At 39.6% G+C, this 17,501-nt stretch overlaps 1 protein-coding gene across 6 annotated transcripts in view; it reads left to right on the top strand.

Annotated features, from left to right (window-relative positions):
• The window catches only part of dock4b (dedicator of cytokinesis 4b), a 163,642-nt gene that overhangs the window by 104,975 nt on the left and 41,166 nt on the right, over positions 1–17,501 (top strand). For 3 of the 6 annotated variants that reach the window (XM_079552363.1, XM_079552365.1, XM_079552361.1), the window contains exons 21-31: positions 751–832; positions 1,974–2,144; positions 4,099–4,291; positions 5,398–5,534; positions 8,415–8,549; positions 8,889–8,987; positions 10,914–11,008; positions 11,120–11,195; positions 11,492–11,592; positions 11,799–11,857; positions 14,467–14,615. In XM_079552363.1, coding sequence (XP_079408489.1) covers positions 751–832; positions 1,974–2,144; positions 4,099–4,291; positions 5,398–5,534; positions 8,415–8,549; positions 8,889–8,987; positions 10,914–11,008; positions 11,120–11,195; positions 11,492–11,592; positions 11,799–11,857; positions 14,467–14,615 — 1,297 coding nt within the window. Of the gene's footprint in view, positions 1–750; positions 833–1,973; positions 2,145–4,098; positions 4,292–5,397; positions 5,544–8,414; positions 8,550–8,888; positions 8,988–10,913; positions 11,009–11,119; positions 11,196–11,491; positions 11,593–11,798; positions 11,858–14,466; positions 14,616–17,501 lie in introns of all 6 variants that reach the window. The other 3 variants (XM_079552362.1, XM_079552360.1, XM_079552364.1) reach the window with 1 other exon arrangement.

Genomic DNA, 17,501 nt, shown 5'->3' with positions numbered 1-17,501 from the left:
TAATACTTTAACCTTCTCTCAAACGTTAGTCCTTGTGGCCTTGTTTTTACAGTGGGGGGCAAATGTATGTGAACGCTTTGGATTTTCTCACATTACTGTCAAAAATGGTCATAAAATGTGGCCTGATCTTCATCAAAATCACAAGAGAGTCACCTATTTTTATTGGCCATAACATTCACAGGACAGGGATGAAAACGTAAGTGAACTCAGGAATCTCACTGAACTGCAGTAGTTTTGTAAAGTGGAATGGTTCAAGATTCATCCTGATCGTTGTGAGCGTCTCATCTGCAACTACAGAAAAGCCTTCTTGATAAACTTATGAATTAATTTTTCTATTAATGAGATCACGTTGTCCAGGCCCTGAGGCACCAAAACGGCCCCACACCATGATTCTCCCTGCCCCATACTTCACAGCGGGATAGGGTTTTGATGATGATGTGCTGTTCAATTTTTCAGACCACATTTTATGACCAATTTAGGCAGAAATGTGAGAAATTCCAAAGCGTCACATGCATTGGTCTCCCGCTGTTTGTACAGTGAACTGAACTTTGACAGTACAACATAAATTGCAAATCTAAATGCAAGCGCAATTAGGTATTTTTGTAAAGCTGTGCAGCCTTAGTGTCGGTTTCAAACCTGCTGTAGCTGAAGTTGAAATACATTACAACTGTATACATCTGCAGGAGGATGTTTGGCGCAGAGAGAGGCCGTAGCTGGAGCTGAATGGTAAATGGCTGTGTGTCTCCGCAGGGACCTGATCAAAGTGCTGAAGTGGTACGTGGACCGCATTGTGGACGCGGAGCATCAAGATCACATACAGCAGGTTCTCAAGGTGAGACAGAAAATCACACAGGAAAGGACTGATATCTTTGTTTTGTGGATGTATCTGTTTTTTTTTTTTTAGATTTTATTTCATTTACAACACATCATTGCAATTAAAAAGTAAAGTTTCAGTAGGGAAGACAAGGAAATTACAGTAACTTGTGCTCTACTGCAAATTTACATCCCTTCTCATCAGTAAATAAATCCATTTACATCCAAACTGTTGTACATAATCTTTTACACACCATGCATATTTAAATATACCGTAGTTCTTACATTGTAGGAGTTGCACATCACATTATTCAAACGACTCACAAACATTACACTGTATCTTCTTCAGTGGGCTTTCTCATCTAACATTGATTATTACTTTTGGCAACATAGTAAACAATACTCGCTCATGCTGTTAATTATAAATGAGCAATGCACCACACAGTTTATTCTTTTGCCATCCAGTGAGGCATCAAAGGGCTGCCGTTTACAGTGATTATTTTTTATATTTCTCCAGATAGCTCTTTATAGCTGGGGTGAAAGAGATGTTACCCTGCTCTCTATTATAATGATTTCATTATGATGGACCTGGCTAAAATCCTTATGTTCGCTCCTTTTTTGCTTTTAACACATGGACAACAATAAAATGTTCACTTGCTGACTACTATCTATCCCACTGAAGGGTTAAATGATGCCAAATAGAAAAAAAAAAGGATATTCCCAAATGTATATATAAACAGGATAGTATGGAGAAGTGGTGAATGGGTCAGCACTCTCGCCTGACAAGGTACGAAGTCAGTTCCTTCAGATTTTTTGGGATCTTTGTGTGTGGAGACTGCATGTGGGTTACCTCCATTAACCTATGATATTGCTCCAGCTGGGTGGGTCAGTTCAAAAAAAGAGACTGTATTGCAGTCACCCACTGCTTTTGACAGGTTGCCCCAGCGGCATTGAGGGATGTGTAGAGTACCGAGGGCAAATGGAAGACACAGAACCCCAAAAAGCTCTATGCCGGTAACAAACGCCAGTCAGGAGGGCAATAGAAGGTCTGAGGCACTCTGACTGTAAAGATAAAAGTCCTGTATTGGCACAGAGACGCCACTGCGGACTATAAAGTATGCATGGAACATAACCTAACTTTGACTTTCTTCTTCCTTTAGGCCAGCGAGTACATCTTCAAGTACATTATCCAGTCACGTCGGCTCTTCTCGCTGGCCACAGGAGGTCAGCACGAGGAGGAGTTCAGAGTCTGCATCCACGAGCTCTTCATGTCCATACGCTTCTTCCTCTCCCAGGAAAACAAAGGCATTAGCCCAGTCGCACAAACACAGGTAAAGCTTCATCAATGTGTATGTCGGGAATGGGGCAGTGTACATGTTCCCAGCTTAATAAGATTATTACTGTATTCTTACAAATGTAGGAATAAATGTAATCATAAATGCATGTAATGGTGGCCATATTCATCATTTGTCACTTTTCCTTTCTACTGTAAGTGAGTAAATTATACCCATTCATGCTAATATTACTGCAGCTTACATCAAAGTGCAAATGTGACGTCATACAAGAAGAAGTAACATTTGTATCCTGGGATTATTTTGTTTCTGCGCATTCTCTAAAACTTTGTTAGTGAGCGTTTAATAACTTGAATCGAGATAGTAAGAAATGGTCACTAATTAAATTTAGCAGCTGCAGGAGACGGGAACAGCTGGGCGACCGCCCTCACTGATTTTAAACAAGACCAAAACAAACAAGCTGAAGAGGCCTGAGAAATGCATAATTGCACACACACGACAGCTCATGTCTTTGTATACAGTGCGATGTGGGATCAGGGCAATATATGTGTTTTGTAGGAAGTTTTTGTGTCTTTCGAGACGAACCCTTGAGTTTGACATATAAATCAAGAAAGGTTGCGACTTAGCATCAGCTTTTTCTTGCAATTGTTTTAATATAACAATGCTTTAAAGGGACTAGAAGGAATAATAAAAAAAAAATATATATATATATACAGTATATCTCCATCGTCATGCATGAGCTTAAAGAATTTTTGACATAGGGCCTCATTTTTTCTATTCATGCAGTCCTTATATTTGAAGAGTTTAGTGGCGCTAGTGCTAGGCTAGTGCATGTCTATGTAACTAGTACCCTGCATTAAAAACCTCTTCAAAATCATTGTGTAGTCCTCCAAACGTTGCCATATCTGATTTGTAGAAAGCTCTTCTGTAAATTCCACGTGTGGTAATGCACAGGTAAACAAACTACTGTAGATCTGGTAACCTAGTAGATCACTCCGCCGCTGTGTAGCTTACAACCCGGAAGCTGATGCTGCTCAAATATAAGTTATTTTTAAATGCAAAATTGTTATATATATAAAAAAAAAAAAATCAGTCAACACAGACATTTATATCGGTAGTCTGGTGTTATAAGTGATTTCCCTCAGGTGCACTGTGCTTGGGTCAGACTGTTTTTAATGCAGCCTACTAGTTACCATAGACATGCTCTTGCACTTGCTTAGCACCACTAAACTCTTCAAATACGTATAAGGACTGCATGAATTAAATATATATGTATATCTCCAGAAATCAACAACACTCTGGATAACTAGGAAATGAGGCCCTGTGTCGAAAATATCCCTTTAGCATAGAGTCTGTAGTTACGCGTAAGCCCTGAGGTGGCAGTAGCAAGTAAGTTGGGCTTATTACCAGGCTTGAAACTGCTATTGAATATTAAATAGTTGCGAATAACATATAGCAATATAACAATATAACAAATGCAGTTGACTCTTGAATTAGTTGTGCAGTCATGTAAGTCTTCAGCCATGTTAAAAATGTGTGCACTAAACTTGAGTCCGTTCTTTTCACACATTCATTCTTCAGCCCTTGCTTATTAGGCTCTTCTTCACGTCTTTCTCTCCAGTCAGACTCTTACCCTAACCCGGATCATCAAAACTATTCTTGTGTAGATTGCTCACTAAAAGAATAAATAAAACACTACCAGCTGCATCGCAATCTGTTTGGACAAGTGCCTTTCTTTAATCCATAATCCTTCTATACAAAGAAAATGAGGATTTAAGTCTATTCCAGGCTTCTATATGAATTCGGCACACTCTGCTTATTGCTTATTGAACCGCTTATTAACTGTGTTGTCCCAGACCACTCGATAGAAGCTTGTAAGGCACAATGACAGCAGAAAACATCAATACATTGAACATGGTCTTAAAGGTTGTTTTAGTCGTGGTCAGATTTTGGCACAAGGTTAAAGATTGCTTTTTTTCTTCTCCTCCTATAGGCTGTGTTCCTAAGGACATTTCCTGCAGTGTATGGGGAGCTGCTGAAGATTTTCACGGTGCGGGAGGTGGCTGGTTTTGTTAGAGAGACACTGGGAAGTCTGCCCACCACCGTTCAAGCAGACTGCCCCCTAGAGACCGTCAAGCTGCAGTGCATTGCCAAAACAGTGGAGGACCAGCTTTACATCAACCCAGGTAAATACAAACAGGGGCGCCAATTTATGTACTCCTGAGTGGCCTTGTAGTACTTGAAACTGTGCACATTATGAGGGGCATTTCAAAATCGAATATGATCAAAAAATTAACTAGAAAATATTCTGTTCGTACTGGTCTCAGCGCAGTTGCATCTCGGGCTTTACTCAATGTATATCACAATGTAGAATGATAATAAACATAGTTAGACTTCAGAATATCAAGATAATTACAGCATTAGTATTGGAGCCATTCAACCATGGGGTTTATTTACTCCACAGCACCAGAGTAAATAAATAAAATCATTTGCTAGTGTTAATCCTTGGGGCCTATGATAATTAATGTGAATATAGTTACGCTCCATGTCCATATTACCGTCAGGTGTTGCCCCTGCAGTTCGGTAATTTGTCCTCACACCTTGGATAAACGCTAACCAACAGTGCTCCATGTCGTTTAATTATTCTTAATAAAAAGCAAATTACGGTGTTGTGTTTCGTGTTTATTTATACTACAATCCCAAAGGCCTCCACAGGGCAGGGAAAGACATCAGTCATGCTGCTCACATTAATGTTGTAGCTCTGGAGCCTTTAATTATAGCAACATTATGTGCTTGCACTGTTGAAACCTTTCCTCTAAAATTGTATATGTCTCCTACATATGTGCCGGGGCTGAAGTAATGGATTTTACAACGCTATTCATTAATTGCAAAAAAAATAAAAAATCGCAAATTGACAAATTAGCATTATGTACTGTATAAAACCTCCTAACCCATCCATTTACACATCTGTTTGTGTGTTGTTTTTTTTCATGCTAGATTTAATTTCATGTTGCAAGCAATGTCAGCATATTTAAAGCAATACTAATTAACTTGTTTACCTCAATAAATCCGTTTCGTGGTCCCTCTGGGGGTGATACAATTGTTGATGGGATGATTGGAGGGTCTTTCATCTCCCCCTGGTGTCTCTTGCCAGAAAACCACTATTGCAGCTTGACTGCCACCAGACCGGAGCCACCAATACACACTAATGGAATCACGAAGAAGAAGCTAACAGGCTAGCGGGCAAAGCTAACTGCGGGCTCTGTAATTATGATCATGTTATGTGTTGCAGAGTCCCGATGTCTCTTGTTACCAGTGGTCCTCCGGCTCCTCCAGGCCCACATGCAGGAGCAGAGGGACCAAGTCATGTGCGCCCGGATCCTCACCAGTATGCTGTCTCTAATCAAGAAGGAAGAGAACGGCACTGCGGTAAGTAATGTACATGCATGAATATGGAAGGTTAGGTTTGCGACATGTTCCTGCTGTTCACCAAGAATATGAGGAGCAGTTGCACTCTTATATGCCAAGTGGCTCATGTGTTTTGAGTGTGACTGTTACTGCCCCGTGTTTTGTTTTGTTTCGAGTCCAGACTTTTCCAAGAAAAGTTGAGATTCAATTTACCTACAAAAAAACACAAAACAAAATGTGAATCTAAATAGGAAGTGTTCTTTTCAAAGTATCTTAAAGAAGAACTAAATAACTTCTTTACCTTAATAAATCCTTTTCGTAGCCCCTCTGGAGGTAATACAAGTGGTAATGATTGGGTTTTTTTCATCCCCCTTGGTGTCTCTGGCCAGAAAACCATACTTTCAACTTTCTCTACACCGGGTCAGAGGCCGCAATACACACTAATGGAAGCACTAAGAAGAAGCTAACAGGCTAACGGGCAAAGCTAACTGTGGGCTCGCGCCACTTAAGCAGTGTACAGCCAAGTTTGAGTGAAAAAAATATCTCTATTGTGTAATTGGGTTGTGGCACAATGTACAATATCCCTCTGTCCCTTTGTCTTTTCTATCAGCATCGTATTTACTCTCACGGACAATGAATGAGTAAATAAAACGAAACATGCAACGTCACCTGCAGTGGCGCTTATGGCCTCTAGAGGCATGAGTTACTTACGTCTGCTTCATAAGAAACAGAACAAATTGATGATTAAATCAGATAAGTGTTTTCCTCTTAACCCCCACCTGAACTGAGCACATTTTCTCGAGTTTGGTTTTACTCAAATCTAAAAGCTTCTTGAAAAAAGCGACAAAAATGAGACAAAAACATGACAAAAAGGCAATGAAAAAGTGACAAAAATGTGATGAAAATGTGATGAAGAAGCCACAAAAGAGCAGCCGAAAAGTGACCATAATGTGACAAAAACGCATTAAAAAAGCAATGGAAAAAAGGTTTCTAAAAAAAAGGGATGTCAACGCGAGGAAAGTGATCTGTTTAGATGAGTTTTGTACATTTGGGTAAATGCCTTTCTAGGGTGAAACATTACAAACTAGCCAAGGTTATAAATGTTGTAGTGTATTCATGTGATCGGTGCCAAACAAATAAATATGTAGATTATCATATTCAATTAGAAAACAATGTCCCTTGAAAGAAGCTCCTGGATTCAGTCATCAATTGATATCCCCAGCTAACACAAAGCAACAGATTGCTTTGTTGTAAGTGTATGGTTAATTAGTCCTGGTCACTGAGAGACTGGCAGAGTAGCAGTCTGGTAATGAGACCCATCAATTTAGCACTGGGCATTGTGGAAGCAACAGTCACTCCAAACCATGCAATTGTGTGTGTCTGATTTGTGTCTATTGGGGGCTAACCGGGGTCTCCCTGGTGTGGTCTAGTGGTTGGCAGACGGGTTAGCCCGTGGTAAAGGCGCCCAGTGGGGGATTATAGCCACACACAGACTGGCAGTGCCTCTAAAGGGAAGTGACAGCAGTGGCAGCCAATGTGCCAGTCTGAAGCTCCTTCTCATTATCGCAGCGTCCAAGATCTGTCCGTCTTGTCGAGGGGAGAGAATAGAAAGAGCCGCACACAAACACGCGCTGATTTATTTTTGCCTACTGCCTTTTATCTTGTCCTTTCTATTTATACTCAAACAATTGTATCTGCAGACTGGAGACTGTCAATTCTACCAGAGCCGCAATAAAAGTCAGTTCTCTGTCACTTCAGTGGATGTGGTTACATTTCAACTGGGAAAATATTGGGTAAACTAATTGTTAATGGCACAGTCCTAAACTTAAATGATGCTTGTGTTGTGTTTAGTGTCAATTGTTTTAATATTGTATGCAGTTAATTTGACAATGGACTATTTGGTGTTCATATCGCCCAGGCTCATTATGATCACATTACTCTTACACTGAGGGAATGTAAAATGATTTCCAGTCAGTAAATAAGCTTTATGTTTTACAACTAAAACAATATAACAACTCTATTTTCTATCTTCCTTTGATTTACTGCATTTGAAACATGTAAGGTGACAAGTTTTACACACCTCTGTAAAATACTTATCCTGCGCAATTTTGTAGTGACCTTCACACCGCTACTACAAGTGGGAGGAAAAAATATGTGAACGCTTTGGAATTTCTCACATTTCTGCCTAAATTGGTCTGATTTTCATCAAAATCATAAGAATGATTTTAAACAGTGTCTACTTAAACTAATATAATCCAAACATTTACATTATATCATATTTTTATTGGCCATAACATGTAAACATTCTCAGGAGAGCGTGGAAAAAGTAAGTGAACGCCCAGAGATCTTGCTGAACTGAACTCCCGAGTTGCAGGTTGGAGGCGCCAGCTTCTTCTCTGTTGAAAGACAAACAAAAATGCTGATTCCTTCTTGTAAAAAAAACAACAACACTAGGGATGGGGCGATAAACAATAATACACTTAAAACAAAATAATGTGGCAAATAATCAATCGGCGCATTTTTTGATTATTGTGATTATCGTGCTAGAAGATAATAGTACCTCATACAAATCCATTCTTTGATTATTTGTGTGGAGCTGTTCATTAGCTGCATGTTTTGTATTGATATTTTGTATTGGCAAAAGTTTAAATACTTCATGTCTCACTCAATATGACATTTACAGCAGGCAATGAAGAGGAATATTTAATAATTACCCAAATCCCCCTTCATTTCTGCTGTTTCAGTGATTTTTTAAACCATAGGCAAATATCGTGATAATATCGTTAATCGCAATTATTTAAGATAAAGATAAGATGGAAGATAATCGTGACCCCACATTTTATTATCGTCCCAGCCCCACTTGTCACCTCAACCTCCTTTTGTCTCCTGTCTCTCCCGCAGGAGCCCGTCGTCTCCGAAGAGGTCCAGCTAATTGTGGAGAGCCTTTTGGGAGTTTTACTGAGAACCATCCTGGAGATCAGCAACCGGCCCCAGCCCGCGGGCCCCTCCATGAGACTGCAGTTTCAGGATGTCACAGTGCGTCACGTCTCTCGCCTCTCATTTTGTTTAACGGTTTGGGGACTCGACCAAACGCGCTTGAGTAATTGCGGATTCAGAAAATGACTTGCTGCCATGGCGACTTTAATTCCTCTGTACATGATTAACATTAATGGCGATGATTAAGATTTACGGGACAATGGAGCGTTTGGCGGGCAGTGATGCGGATATTAATGGGATAATCATCACCGCCTAATGATCCGATCAGAAGTGAGTTGTGCTAATCACGCCGCAGAGATGGGACAAGAGGTTAATCAAGGCTATGTGTCTAGCAAATCATACACTGCCTTTGCTCACGCGTTTCTCCTTTTCTTGCAGGGAGAGTTTGTGGCGTGTTTGTTGGCTCTGCTTCGACAGATGAGTGACAGACATTACCAACAGATGCTTCAGGGGTTCAGCAGCAAAGACGACCTGAGGGTAGGACCAGCTGTCTGTCTTGTGTCACATTCAAATGCCAGTCTGAATGTGTGTGTTTTTTTTTTCCTTCTGATGTGTGAGAATAACTTTAAGGAAAAAGACAGTGTTATTTGTCATAGAGACCCAACAGAATAATGTGTATTTGATCCAAGTTTTTGATAGCCGATTATGGTCCAAAAATGTGTTGTTCAAATCAAATATATTGTATAATTAAGCCATTAATCTCTCCACCCACCGCCTTAACCAAGCACATTTTCACCAGTTCGGCTTTCCCCAAATCTAAAAGGTTCTTGACAGGAGCTTACAAACCTATAGATCAGTGTAAGGCCTCATTTGAAAGCTAAGAGCTACAGAACTTAAGGTGTGCTCGTTAAAGTGGCTAGATGCAAGTTAGCCATTTTATGCTCACTACTGCCACCTCAGGTCATACGTGTAACTGCACTTTCTATATTAAGCTCGTGCATGACGGCACTTTGGACCCGAATAACACCTTTTTGAGTGACAGTCCAGGATTTTAGAGGCAGTTGTGGTGAACAGGTCTGGGTTCATTCTACACATTAGGACATGGCTGGAACAGAATTTTGAAATTTTTTAACTCTGTATAGTCCCTTTAAGTATTAATAATGTTTTAATAAGCATTAATAATATGCTTGTAAAGTTTTAACACACTGCTTATAAGATAAGATAAGATAAGATAAACCTTTATTCATCTCACAAAGGAGAAATTCACTTGTTACAGTCGGCGTTACTTCACAGTCTTATTGTACAGTCTGACAGCAGTGGGGATGAAGGCTTTGCGGTAGCGCTCCGTCCTGCACTGAGGGTGTCTCAGTCTGCCACTGAGAGAGCTGCACAGCTCTTCTACAGTCCCGTGCAGTGGGTGGGAGGTGTTATTATACTTTTATCTGTTAACATACTAATAGACCATTAATAATACGCTAATTCAAAGCCAACCCTAAACCTAATCCTGACCTTAACCCTTACCCTGACCCTAAAATGATTACTAATGCTTTTTAATACTTAATGAGCACAACTTAATCTAAAGTGATACTGTTTTTTTTTGTCACTTTTGCATTTTTGTCACTTTTTTGTCGCTCATTTGCCACGTTTTTCTCACATTTTGGAAGTGATTTTGCTGTGTTTTCCTCTTTTTTTAATTACTTTTTGACAGTTTTTGTTGCTTTTCTTCTCCTTTTCATCACTTTTTTGTTCTTTTTCATCACTCTTTAGCTGTGTGTTTTGTTGCTTTTTAAAAAAAAAAATGTTTTTATCCCTTTTCTGGCACATTTGTATCGCCACTGTTTTGCTTGTAAGATTTGGGTAAAGCCAAGCTGGAAAAAATGTGGAGGTTAAACCAGTGGATAACAGTTGCTTGATCTGATAGCAACCTATTCAATGGTTGCAGAAAATAAACATAATTTGCATCCCTACACCAAACACGCCTCACTTTCAGTCCCATACTGTATGAAAAGCGCACAGAAAGGTCAAATTGTACAATATACAATTTGACCTTTCTGTGCACTTTTCATACAGTATGGGATGTATGTGGGTGGTATAGTGTAAAAGCATTGACCATTTTTCACTGTAATAAAACCACATTACACTGTTTGGCCTTTGGTTATTTTTCTGAAATAAAGTCACTTTTCACCATTTACGTCCATTTCACTTTTTAACATATACATAGCCTTAGAGATGGTTGTGCCTTTGCATAATTCAGATTGATATTCACTGTACCTCTGCATATATTTGCATAGAAATATCTACTGCATATAGATACTGCATATAAATACTTGTACAATGGATCTAATGTGCACTTTTTATTACTATTGGTAATGGCTTTTTACCTTTACTTGAATTTCCCCAATCGGGCCTAAATAAAGTGTTTATCTATCTAGTTTTCACTCTCTGTATTTGATTTCCGTTTAGGACTTCCTGTTGCAGATCTTCACGGTCTTTAGGATCCTCATTCGACCAGAGATGTTTCCAAAAGACTGGACAGTGATGCGGTTGGTCACTAACAAGTGAGTTTGAACCTGAAACATTTTATATGAAGTATTTTTTGAACTGTTTCGAAAAGCTTTAAATGTATGTTTGTATGTTCTACTGTGATCCTTATTCACTTTTCCTTTCAGCGTCATCATCACAACAGTCCTGTATCTTTCTGAGGCTCTGAGGAAAAACTTTCTCAATGATAAGTTTGACAACAAGGTAAGTCCTTATAGTGGGAGGGTCTCAAGCAATTAAAATGTTGACTTGTTTTTTTCTGAAACCGTTGAGTAGAAATGAAAAAGAAAGAGGAAATCGTTAATTGTTTTAGATTGTTCTATTATTTCTTATGTGTTGAATTGTTTCACCCACTGCCTCTCCAGTCTCACGACAGCATGTTGTGGAAACTGGTTGCAAATTACCTCCGTCTTCTTCCGCAACTATTCCTGGACGCTCACAGTTGATGGAGGAGTTTTTGTGCCGGTTTGACAGAATCCTATCTCCGCTGTCATTTCTAGGTGTGGGACTCCTATTTCTATCTGTCAGTAATATTTATCAACCAGCCCTGTCTGCAGCTCGAGTCCTTCTCGCCGTCCAAGCGAAAGAAGATTCTGGAAAAGTAAGAACTGTTTTCTCACTAACGAACACACAAACACACAGGTGGTGAGCCCGAGAATGTGAAAAGCCCATTGCTTTTTCTGAAATCACTCAAAAGTCTCCCTGTGGGCGGCAGACAGAGCAACGAGACCTTAACCTGCAGCTGTCACTTTGCAACTTGCCTGAAGCTAGCATGCAAATGTATATATTTTACTTATTTTCTTACAGGTACGGCGACATGAGGGTGATGATGGGCTGCGAGATTTTCAGCATGTGGCAGAATCTGGGTGAGACGATGTTGTTTTTTGAGGGGTATAATTTATAATATATATACATTTCTGTTGTGGTGGGTAACGCCAACCAGTGTTAATTTCGTCGACTAAAATATTTAGTCTTAATTTTTTGACGACTAAAATTGGACTAAAACTAAATTAAACGTTCCTCATGAGACTAAAACTATGACTAAAATGTCCAGATATTTTAGTTGACTAAAATAAGACTAAATCAAAATTAAAAGCAGAGACTAAAATCATCCAAGCTTCTATTGACCGTCTGAAAGAGCCTCATATCATTTAAATTCACTGTCAAATGAACAGGTTTGTGCTTTATTCATGTGGAGCAGCTCCATGAAGTCGAGGACCACGATTAAATATGATTATAATGAATATTATCAATGCAAAGTCGACTAAATTAGTCTTAAATTTAGTCGACTAAATTGACATGCAATTTTAGTCAACTAAAACTAGACTAAAATTGAAACGTTTTTTTGGACTAAATCTCGACTAAAATTAAATTACATTTTAGTCAAAAGACTAAAACTAAAATAAAATATGTTGTCAAAATTAACACTAACGCCAACTCTCCATTATATTAGCCACAGCACCGGGTTGGACTTGATTGAATTCATTTTTATTGTACTAAATTCAATGACCTCACTCAACTTCATCACTCTTTTCTACAACTCAATAAAAGTGTTTAATTCCCCACTAGATATAGTAGATGTATGCGCGGTTTGAGTGTAGAAAGCATGTGAGTGATGAATGAAAGTGCATAAAGCAGTCTGTTCACAACCTTGAAGGATGTGGATGAATGAGAGCGGTCGCTATTACAGGGTAAAGAACACGGTTTCGTTTCGTTTATTATGAATATACAATAAAAACATTTACACATTCATTCATGGAGTATTGCATATTCATAAATGGGACACCCTTGAAGCAACAGTTTGCTTATATATGGGGCCCACGGAGGGCAGGGATGTTGTTACCGGTTTGGTGAACGCTATGACAGACCTGTTCCACACAAAGCCCTAGGCTGTGCTCAGTCTGTGTTGCACTGGTTAAAGGGATGTTTCAGGATTTTTGACATAGGGGCTCATTTCCTATATCCAGAGTGTAGCCCATTTCTACGATATCAGCTAGCCTGCATTCAAAACAGTCTGACCCGCTCCACAGTGCACCTGACGGCAAATCACTTATAACGCCAGACTAACCATATAAATGTCTGTGGCGATAGAGTCATTTGAACCATTTTGCATTTAAAAGAACTTATATTTGAGCACCATCAGCTTCGTGGTTGTATAAGCTATGCAGCGGCGGAGTGATCTGCTAGAAAATAGTCCCTCAAAATGCGATCATTCATGTGATGCAAGGTCAGTTATATTCCAAAAATGATTCTGTCGACACAGACATTTATATGGTTAGTCTGGCGTTATAAGTGATTTGCCTCAGGTGCTCTGTGGAGCGGGTCAGACTGTTTTTAATGCACTGTAGCTGATACCATGGAAATGCGCTAGCCTAGCACAAGCCTAGCACCACAAAACTCTTCAAATATAACAGCTGCATCAATTACAAAAAAAAAAATCACACTCTGGATAGGTCCTATTTCAAAAATCCGGAAACATCCCTTTAAGTCCCGGCCAAAAAAATACATTATAGTGGTACTTAGAATTTTCAGTAAACTTGCTAGCCCTACAGCAGTACAACATAATACACTTTAAAGTTAGCAGCAGTTCTGTTCTGTTTATATTGTTTCTATTGTTCATTTTTATTAGGTATTCGATGTTAATCTGTCATATTAACATTGCATTTAAGTTGAAATAATAAACATGACACGACTCACCTTAAACGCCTTTAAATTTCACAAAGTGAATGTTGTGCTCGTAACTTTAGGAAACAACTGATTCCCATCCGTCGTCCCCCATGCTCACTCTCAAACACACTCTCATACATCCTGGCCTATTGTACATGTTTTTAGTGGTAGGGGAAACCGGAGTACCCAGAGGAAACCTACACAGACACAGGGAGAACATGCAAACTCCACACAGAAAGGCCCCGTCCCTGGTGGGAATCGAACCCGGACCTTCTAGTTGTGAAGGACAAACACTAACCGCTGTACTACACACAGGCTTTTGGCCTTCGCATAAAAGCATAGAAATATACTTAATATGTTGTCTTGGAAAATAGAAGTTTCAGTAATTTATTTGAAGGTTTTGATTGTTAGGAAACTTGGGCTTTGTTTTTTTACATACAAATAAGATTTCATTAACACTTTTTATTCACGTGAGGTTGAGTGTCTTTTAACGTGAACCACATTTTGAGTTTTATTTGTGTTTATTTGAGTTTATTTTAGAAAAACAAACTTTGTACAGCAATACTGAATAAAAGCCAACCCTGGGCCTGTTCTAATTTATTTGATGAAAATTGCAATATTTGATTTTTAAAAAGTGCATTTGGGGGTGCTCTTTGTCAAAACCTTTCCCTCCAATATTCATTTTAGTAAAATCCACAGATTACCTTTAAAAAAATATTCTCTTTCTCTCTTCCTCTCTTTGTTGGAACTGCCTGGAGCACAAACCCTGCAGGCTTCTAATGCAGACTGACCTGTGGTTCTCCCTCAGGTGAGCACAAGCTGAACTTCATCCCAGCGATGATTGGTCCGTTCCTGGAGGTGACTCTGGTGCCTCAGCCCGACCTGCGAAATGTCATGATCCCCATCTTCCACGACATGATGGACTGGGAGCAGAGACGCAGCGGCAATTTTAAACAGGTCCGTGGCCATTACAAGTTTAATAGGAAGGCCTTCGTTGATGTTTATAAGGTTAGAATTTAGATTGTTTTTTTGCCAATATTGAAGTACACACACATAAAAAAACATAATTATCTGCACTGTGAGCGGGCTTGCATCCTGACTTGTAACTTTGCTGCCATCACCCGCTCGTCAACTGCATAACATTTAAATTAAGTAAAAAAAGAAAAAAACAGCCTGTGTCTAGCGGATCATTAAGAGCAACTTCATTCATAGTGTGGCTCGAACAAACATGCTAAATACGCAAGAAGAAATGTACAAATGTTTACAACTCAATTATTATGAATATGGTTTCGGTCGCAGTCGTAGTGGTCGTAATACTGTACACTCCCTGACAAGAAAAAAGTTGCCACCTGGATTTCTGTTTCATATCTTTGGTATATTGGTATGCATACAAAAAAAAGCAGTGAAGTCACTTGGATAACAATAGCAAACATATTTGTATCCAACTTAAAAAAAAAACAAATCCAATATAAAAGGAAATGTCTGTGCAACAGACAACAAAAAAACTAATTTAACGTAATATAATGAACTCACTATGTATTGCACTAGTATAATACTTTCCCATAAAATACAAAATACAAAAAATAATGCAAAAAATGAAGAAGAACAAGTGAGAGGAAAGAAAAACATAAAAAGAGTGTGTGTTGGAATTAGCCTGGAAAAATAAATGGCTGCCACTAAATTTGACCTGATTACCTTGTTTAGAATATCTTATTTTGTTCCAGTTTTAGAAAGGACATGACATCCGTCATCCGTGATCCAAAGTGCATTGGACGGGGCATTTGTTGCTTTCCAATTAAGAAGGAGGTGGCGTCTCACTATAAAGGCCACCAGGATTTAACCATCAGGCGTTGCTGCAGTTTGTCAGGTCCATGTGCCTTTAAGAATGGGCCCATCAGGGCAAGGCAAGGCATGTTCATTTAGGTATCACTTTATGTTACACTACCTTGATGCATTGAACCTAACTAAATTTAGTACAATGTAATGTGCTCTGTAACAATCTGTAATAACTTGTACCTATGAGCTACATGCACAATGGAATAATGTGTATTAGTACTTTGCAGGTACATAATGTAATAAGACATAAGACCATTAGGGTTAAGACTTAAGGTTAGGGTTAGAGTTAAGTCTTATTACATTATGTACCTACAAACTACAAATACACATTATTCCATTGTGTATCTAACCCATTAGGTGCAAGTTACTAAATTTAACTAGGTACAATGTATCAAGGGTAGTGTAAAATAAAATGTTTCCATCAGGTAAATTTTTTCTTGGGTAGGCCCGCCTGTTGACTGGAGGGCGGGGTTGGGGGGGGTTGAAAAAACGTTTGTGAACGCAGACCATAGACCAGGGGTAGGCAACGTCAGGCCCGGGGGCCAAATTCGGCCCTCCAGCATAAAACCTCTGGCCCCCAAGAGAATTTTGAAGAAACATTTATTCATAAATCAGAGACCAAATATGTGAAAAGGACTCCAAAATGTGGAAAATACTGTCAATATTTTCACATTTCCCAGCAAAACACCTGATTAGGTCATATATTATGTGCAAAACTTGTATTTGTAGAAAAAAAGGTGCCTTACTTTGGCCTACAAGACTGAGTTTCGGCCCTTGGTGTTTTGGCATTGAAGAAAATCGGCCCTCCATGACACAAACTTACCCCTGCCGTAGACTGTATATGGACAGCTTCTGCTCACTCCTCCCCGTTTACCATAATGACCACGTTAGAGGGGGAAATCATGGCAGATTTACAGACTCCTCCTCCCCAGCTCTGACGAAGCATGTGCCTAAAAAGGGCATACGGGCGGGATCTTCACTGTAGACTCGGCCCTTGCGTGACGTGTAGCTCGCGCTGCTCCAATGCTAACAGTGCGACCCTCATTAAGTATGAGATTTCTAAAATTCAACTTACGAAAACCAGCCTGGTTTCTTTAATTGTGACTAACCCAGCGTTATCACAGGAGGAATATCTAGCCTAGTCTAGTGTTTAAAAAAAAGAAACCAGGCGTTAAAGTTATTTCTAAAGTCCAATGCTTTTCAATAGCGGAGCAATGGCGCCCTCTAGTGTCGTGGGCATAAAGCAGAGCAGCCACCGGGCATTGACGAAGACGCAGAGGGATTGGGGCGTGGTTAGGGAGGGGATGTGTGTTGCAGTTATTTGCATAGTCCTTGAAATGAATGTTAAGAGTGAATGTTCAGTCGCAAAAGCCTCAGTCCGTATCTGGTTTAGCTCCGTGACTGGACCTTGAGTGGGGATAAGAGGCCCAGCTGCTTCAATCTCTCAGGAGGAAAATAATAATTCCAGTATTAGTTCATCAATTTATAATTATTTTGCCTTTTTTTTTGGCCTCAGCATGAGTTCAGTTCTCCAGGGCAGGTAGCTCCCTTCACAGTTCATCCCTTTTCCTCCCAAGATATAATCCTCCTATTGTCCGTGTCCACAGCGAGCTGCCAGGTTGAATACAACAGTCCATCACTGTGTGTAGTGCGTTACTTTCCAGTGTAATTCCATCACTCGGTCACTCCCTGCTCCAAAGTGTTTGTTCATTTCAAGCGACAGCAGCGGGGCAAAATTGCAACCTGTCAACTTTCTGGCTTTCTGATAAGCCAGGGCAGCCCATCCAATAAGCAGGCGCCCTGTTATCAAGAGTCCAAATAAGTAAATATCTTTGACGTCTCCGACTGACAGGACCGCTAGGTAAACAATCCACTTCTACTTTTTGGGGGGTCAGGCAGTGTAGTGGCAGTAGAACGTTAGGTATTTTCAGATTTATTTTATTTTTTCCATGTCACATGTATTTAATATAAAAATCTGACAACTTCCTTCAGGGGAATTCAGATCAA

The sequence above is a fragment of the Gobius niger genome (genome assembly GCF_951799975.1).
Source record: "Gobius niger genome assembly, chromosome: 2".
In the NCBI taxonomy this organism is placed as follows: domain Eukaryota; kingdom Metazoa; phylum Chordata; class Actinopteri; order Gobiiformes; family Gobiidae; genus Gobius; species Gobius niger.
The sequence above is the reverse complement of the archived record's forward strand: the minus strand, read 5'-3'. Positions and strand labels throughout refer to the sequence as shown.